Source organism: Marmota monax, unplaced genomic scaffold (genome assembly GCF_021218885.2).
Source record: "Marmota monax isolate L192 unplaced genomic scaffold, Marmota_monax_Labrador192_F-V1.1 WCK01_AAM20220418_F8-fsc00080, whole genome shotgun sequence".
Classification (NCBI taxonomy): Eukaryota; Metazoa; Chordata; class Mammalia; order Rodentia; family Sciuridae; genus Marmota; species Marmota monax.
The window spans coordinates 8,182,331-8,189,347 of NW_026694750.1; the positions used below are offsets into that span (position 1 = coordinate 8,182,331).

A 7,017-nucleotide genomic window follows, 5' to 3' on the forward strand; every position below is an offset into this window, starting at 1 on the left:
CCACTAGCCGCACCTCTTAAAGCCCTACCCTGGGGACCATGCCTTTGGGGGACTTCCAACACCCACATTGCAGCAGGACCGGGGAGTCAAAGCTCTCCATCCCTCACTGGAGAGCCAGCGGCTGGCTGCAGGTGAGAAGGGACCTGGGTGCAGGTGCGCGGGCTGCACTCTCAGCTGCATCACACTGTGCATGTGTCACGTGCTTTGGCCTGGCAGGCAGGGCAGGGGGACCCTGGAGGTCATCTCACTCTCCAGCCAGGGCCACAAGGGTGCATGGGCCACAGCACCTCATGGTCAGGCCCATGCCCTGAAGGAGCCCTGGAGGGACACCATCCACAGGGAGCGCAGGCTGTGTCTGCACCTCAGGTCAAACTGCTCAGTGCCCAGAGCCCAAGGGCTAGTGGGAAGGGAGCAGCCTCTCCACAGGCCACTGTCCTGCTGGTGTGGCACCCAGGCAGAACAGCCCTCCTTCACCAGGGCTCTGGCCCTCTGGGATCTTGGTCAGAGACAAGTGGGGGCTTGAGAGGACCACACATCCTGGGAAGGGCAAGAGAGTGTCTCCTGGAGGCACAGGACAGGTGCGGGACTGGAGCAGGGTGGCTCCTGTGAGCCTGTCCGCCAGGACATTGTTGCCTCCCCCCTGGCCTGGGCCATGGGGCACAGGGAGTGGCAGCTGCAGCCCTGCAGCACTGAGGTTCTTTTCAGACAACCCAGGCACCAAGGCCCCTCCCCTGGTCCCTGTGGCTTTACGTGCACCAGGTCCCTCCAGATCTACGCCAGCTGCAAGGCTCTGTTGAAGTCCTGGCTGGAAGGGCCACCTGGCCTGGTAGCCCCTAGTCTCCACTGCCCCTGCACACAGGTGCACCTTCCCTGGCGTGGAGAGTTTCCAGCCACCCGGGCGCTGGGCAGGGGAGAAGGGGTCCCTAGAGAGCACCTGCCTAGAGGCCAGGCAGCTTCCTAGCCAAAGGGAGTTGAGCCATCCCTCCGGGGTCTTCGGCAGCCCTGACCAGGGTTTTCCGTGAGCCCCGGTGGCCCAGAGCTGTCCCTGAAGTAGCTGGTGTACCCTGGGCAGAGTCACTGGTGGATGTCCCCTCCCAGGACAAGGGTGGGGACTGTGGGTACTCACAGGCTGTAGCAGAGGGACAAAGACTGCAGAGGCTTCCAGGGACACCCTGTCCAGAGTCTGTCTGAAGCCCCCAAGAGGCAGAGCACCTGACGCTCATGTTTCCAATACCTTCTGTTGACAGTGATTGATTCTATTTATGGTCACAAAACAAACTCCCCATTGGAAAGATATTTTTAAACATTTTAAAAAATATATTTTTATTTAGCTGTAGATGGACCCAATGGCTTTATTTTATGCACTGATTTTTATGTGGTGCTGAGGATTGAACCCAGTGCCTCACACATGCTAGGCGAGCGCTCTACCACTGAGCTACAGCCCAGCCCTAAACATTTTTTATTTATTTATTTATTTTTTGGTGGATACAACATCTTTATTTATATGTGGTGCTGAGGATCGAACCCAGGCTGCATGCATGCCAGGCGAGCACGCTACCACCTGAGCCACATCCCCAGCCCCCTAAACATTTTTTGAAATGTTTTTTAATATATTTTTTTAGTTGTAGTTGGATACAATACCTTTATTTTATCTATGTATTTATTTTTATATGGTGCTGAGGATTGAACCCAGGGCTTTGCACGTGCTAGGTGAGCGCTCTACTGCTCAGCCCCAGCCCCAGCCCACCCCAGCCCATTTTTAAACAGTTTTTAGGTGCAGGCTGGGGATGTAGCTCAATGGTACAGCACTTACCTAGCATATGCAAGGCCCTGGGTTCAATCCTCAGGATTCAAACAAAACAAAACAACAACAACAAAAAAAAAACGAGCACATTGGTGTGCATGTATAGTGATCCTCAGAAGCAAGTGTGATCACAGGGCCTCCTAGCTGCACTGCAGATACCAGACAGAAGCCCCTGTTACCGCCTCCTTCCTCAGGGCCAGCCCCATCTCCCACCAACAAGTCCCCCTGACCACAGGAAATCTGGGAAACACTTTGTCTCTTACACAGCTTTCTTAGCTTGGCTTTTCCCTGTGGGTCCCTTGTCCCTCACCACCGGCTTCTCACCAGGACCCCAGTCCCAGAGCTAAATGTGTGTCCACAGCCTGTAGCTGGAGGCCTATGCCAGAAACTGTAGGGCCTATACACCATGGGAGCCATCAGTCACTGTGGTCAGAAGGCCAGTGCTTCAGCGTCAGCACAACAGGGGCTCACTGGATTCATGGGTTAAAGTCCAAGACGTGGCTTGCTTCAGTGAGGCTGGATCCAATGCCCGAAGCAAGTAGGTAGACTAGGTTCCTTACCTGCCCGAGAGTTGGCTTCCTTCTGAGACAGGCTGATTTTCCCCTGAGAGGTCTTTGGGGCCACGACGCTAGCAGTGGGGCAATCCAACCCTGGCAGGGCAATCACCTCCTTCCCATGAGCTTCAGCAAAGAGGTTGATGTTAAGGTGCTGGGTCACCTCCCAACTCCTGGGCAGGAAAGGATCGCTCCACCCAAGCCCCCATGACCAAGAATGGAGAAAGGGGCCTCTCACAGGAAGTGGAGGCAGCGCTACCACAAGTGGGACTGATCTCAGGGGTGAAGTTCTGGGAGACTCTGCTTCAGCTCGGCCTGTCTGGGCTCCTCCATTGCCACGCCCGTGCTCAGCAGGTTAACAGCCTGGGCTCCATGATTACCTCCCCAATCTCCTTCCTTCTGGTTTTCAATGGGACTGCCCAGGAAGCTGGCTCCAGCCAGTAGGGCCACCTGTTCCACCCATCCTTGGGGCTGTGCTCTCTGCCCATAGGGGAGGGCTCTGTGATGATTGGTGGGCAGTGGCTTAAAGGTGACCACCTGGGCAGGGACCTGGAGAGGTGGCATAAGGAGACCTTGAACAGAGGCAGTGACAGAGCTCCTGAAATGGCCAGAGCACCAGCTGACCTCGCAGGCTATGCCTGGGTGAGAGACACTCCAGACCCTTGCAGAGCCAAGGTTGGGATAGCCTCCGCAGGACTCAAGAGGGTCCCCGTCCCCCAGCCCCCAAAACCACCCTGGGGCCTTGCTGGCCACTGGAAAGGGCAGCTGCAGAAGTGGACAGAGGCAGAAGTGGTGTCGGCTGGGCAGTGCAGTCTGGGGAGGCTTCTCATGGTCTCCGGAGACAGCACAGCTCCACCTCCTTTGCTGCTCTGTCCCAGAACCCTGGGGAGGGAGGCAGGACTCACCGTACCTGCTGGATTCTACTCCAACCTAAAGATCTTCCCATGGGCTGCCTGGCACAGCCTCCCCCCACCTGGTCCTCTCTTTGACCCCAAATGACAAGATGCCGTGGACAGAGCATGTATCCAGACAGGGAGAGAGCAGAGCCTGCAACCCAGTGAGGAGAGGGCAGCCTTCCCTCCACTGGGGGCAGCTGGCAAGGAGCTGCCCTGGCCAGGAAAAGCTCTGCACTGGAGCGCCCAGCCCCAGCACAGGTCAAGCATGGTCAAGACAGACACCCACAGACCTCCAACTGGCCTTGGTGGGTATCCACTCCGCTGGCCCAGCAGCATGGCCAAGAGCTTGATCTGTGTGCACCATGCCTCTGCTTCCTGGAGTGGGCTGGGAGGTTGGCCACCCAGGTATCTCAGGGCCAGAGATGCGGCCACACCATGTCACCTATGCCCTGAGCCCGTGGTGCCTCAGGCTTCTACCATGAACCTGTGAGCAGGCTAGCCAGAGCCCTGGGAGTCTGGAGGCAAGGACTCAGGGAGTTTCCGAGGTCACCCTCACTTTCTGCTTCCCTGTGAAGCTGGTATCTCCCCGAAAAGCTGGGGGGCAGCCAGAGCTTGGCCTGTCTGAGGGATAGGCAGAAGCAAGGAGTGCATCTCCCCATGCCTCTGCCCCCCAAGCTCCCTCACCAGCTGCCTGGTGTTGGGGTGGGGATACCCCAGACTAGGGGAGGAGGTGCACTGACTGGGCAAGGGACTCCTGGCCCTTCACCTCAGGCTGTAGCAGAACCTCTTAATTCTGGTGCTGACCTCGATTTTCAAGGTGACCAGGAGTGGCGCCAAGGAGGGGGCTCTATGGGGGTGTGGGGGAACATGGCTGTCCAGAGATCTGCAGTGCAGGGTCCTCAGGAAGGGACCCTAAGGGTGCTGAGGTCAGTCCCTCCTCCCCTCCCCCTGCGATGCCTACCAGGCCGCGCACTGGATGGGCTTGGGTGCCTTGTTCCCTTTGTACAGCCCTGGATCTTCGTGAGCCATCAGGAGGGCTCTCCCTAGGGGTTAGCTACAGAGGGTCCCTTCTGTAGCTGCACTTTTAAGGTGTGCGGAATTAATGAAGTTTGCACCTAACGAAGCCTCACCTCAGGCTTTCCTGCAGTGTGGTGCAGGAGCCCTGGGCGAAGGAACGTTGGGTCCTCACCCACGCGACCTAGGAGGCGGGACCCTCATTTGGCCGGTCCCCACCATGGGCTCAGGACCTGGGGTCCAGCCACTATGTACCCCCTCCGAAATACACAGAGTCCTTGACGGCCTGTCAAGGGAAGCTGCAGAGATGCACGCCTCTGGACCACAGCCAGCGAGAAAGGGCCGTCCAGCCTGCAGTCCAGACCCGGCCCGCCGCGCCCCCCGCAGCGGCAGACCCGCCCTCCGGCGCCCGCCGGCCGCGGCCCGGCGAGGGTTAAGGGGGGCGTGGCATGGGGCGCCCCGCCTCCGCCGCCGGGTCCGAGCGCGCACGGGGCGCGGGGGCGGGTCGGAGCGGGCGGCGGCGGAGGGCGCGGCGCCGGGCGAGTGCGGGCAGCGGCAGCAGCAGCAGCAGCAGCAGCAGCGGCGGTGGCGGCGCGGCCCGCGTGACCCACCGCCGCGCCCCGTGCGCCCGCGAGCCCGCGCCCCGCCGCGCCGGCCCAGCCGCAGGATGCGCGCCCCGCCGCTGCTGCTGCTGCTGGCCGCCTGCGCGCCGCCGCCCGGCGCCGCGGCCGCCCCGACCCCGCCAGGCTGGGAACCGGCCCCCGATGCGCCCTGGTGCCCCTACAAGGTGCTGCCCGAGGGCCCCGAGACGGGCGGCGGGCGCCTGTGCTTCCGCAGCCCCGCACGCGGCTTCCGCTGCCAGGCGCCCAGCTGTGTGGCGCTCTCCTCGGCCGGCCGCTCGCTGCGCGCGAACGTCCTGCGCAACCGCAGCGTGCTGCTGCAGTGGCGCCTGGCGCCGGCCGAGGCGCGCCGCGTGCGCGCTTTCGCGCTCAACTGCTCGTGGCGCGGCACCTACATGCGCTTCCCCTGCGATCGCGTGCTGCTCGGCGCCTCCTGCCGCGACTACCTGCTGCCGGACGTGCACGACAGCGTGCGCTACCGCCTGTGCCTGCAGCCGCTGCCGCTGCGCGCCGAACCCGCCTCCGCCGCCGCACCGGAGCCCGCCGAGTGCGTGGAGTTCACCGCCGAGCCGGCCGCCATGCAGGAGATCGTGGTGGCCATGACGGCGGTGGGCGGCTCCATCTGCGTCATGCTTGTGGTCATCTGCCTGCTGGTGGCCTACATCACCGAGAACCTCATGCACCCGGCTGTCAGGCGCCCCGGCCTGCGCAGGCAGGCCTGAAGCGCAAGGCGGTCTGCCCATCTGGGCACAGCCTGCCCAAGTACGCCTGAGACCCCAGGCCCTACGTCTGCTCCCCTCCCTCCTCCTCATTCCCGCTCCCTCTTTAAGATCCCCACGGAGGGCCTGATGGAGACGAATAGGGAACCAGCCGGTCCAAAACAGGTACCTTTGCATCGTCACAAGACCTTCTCAGTCGGGCGTCTGCTTTCCAGACTCTGACTCCGAACTGGCCCTTGGGCCTGGGATGGGGTGCCAGCTGCATCCAGGTCTCTAGGCTTTCCAGAGGCCTTTACCAGGGGACCCAGGACATATAGCCCCTTCCAGCAAGAGCCAGTGGCACCTGGGATCATCACCCTGAACCTCCATCCTCTGCCAAGTCGTCGAAGACAGGCCATGGTCATTGCTTGGTCGCTTTGTGCTTTACAGGTTGGGGGAGTGGCCCCTTGGAGCCCGTGTTCCCCCCTGCCCTACCCCAATGGGCTTAGGTTAGCTTTGTGCCTTAGTTCCTCAGGCCCACCGCAGGAGCCAGCCACCACCCCACTGCTGTCCAGGGGGTCTGTGGCTCTGAGACTGGCTGGCTTTGCATGCTTCTGGCCAGAGTCCCCCTGGGAACACCCCCCTTCAAGCTTTGCGGAAGCCTGGGGCAAGGGTAATCAGGCCTCTTAGTGTCTTCTGTGGGTCTGACCAGCCAAGAGCCACGATGTAGCTCAGCAGGCCAGGCCCAGCATTGGGTTGCTGCATCCAGGGGTGAGTGTCCTCTAGGTGGGGGAGGCTGGTGATTCCCCAGGGCCAGGCCCCCCTTTCCTTCTATGTACTGCCTCTGATTAGGACTTTCTGTGGGGAGTGAGGGCAGGTGGTTGGAAGGATGGCATTGGACCCCAAGGGTAGAAGGACAGCTGCCAGCCTTGCCCAGCCGGATCTGCCACAGTGGTCTGGATCCTAAGCCTCAATCCATCCAGGAGACCTCAGTGGCCACAGTGTGACCAGCTGCAGTACTCCCAGCTCTTTTCATGATTGGGGGTTGAGAGTCCAGGATCTGACCCCAATGATGCTGCCCATCCACCCACCATGGACAGAGGCTGGGCTTGCCCACCTCCTGGCAGATCTGAGCACCTGGCTGAGGTCACCCAGCCACCTGGTGTGGTTGGCACCCATGGGAGGGTGGCACTGCCTGGCTCTCCATGAGCCCCTGGCTCTTATCACCTGGACTTGACCCTTGCACCTCCTGGCCACTATGGCTAATTATCTTCCTACCCCAGGGACCACCAGCAACCATGGGCCCTGGCTGGTGCCCCTGCAGCACCCCACACCCTACCTCTGTCTACGCTCTGCCCACACCCCGCATGGCGCTGGTCAGGTTCCAACCTGGCGCCAATGTCTAAATGTCCATCATTCTCAGACCAAAAA

The 7,017-nt window shown here is 61.2% G+C and overlaps 1 protein-coding gene across 1 annotated transcript; it reads left to right on the forward strand.

The window, feature by feature from the left end:
- Positions 1-4,935: 4,935 nt before the first annotated feature.
- Fndc10 (fibronectin type III domain containing 10) lies at positions 4,936-7,017 on the forward strand. Its single transcript, XM_046424866.2, has one exon. It carries the CDS (start codon positions 4,936-4,938, stop codon positions 5,608-5,610), a length of 675 nt encoding a protein of 224 aa, XP_046280822.1. The 3' UTR covers positions 5,611-7,017.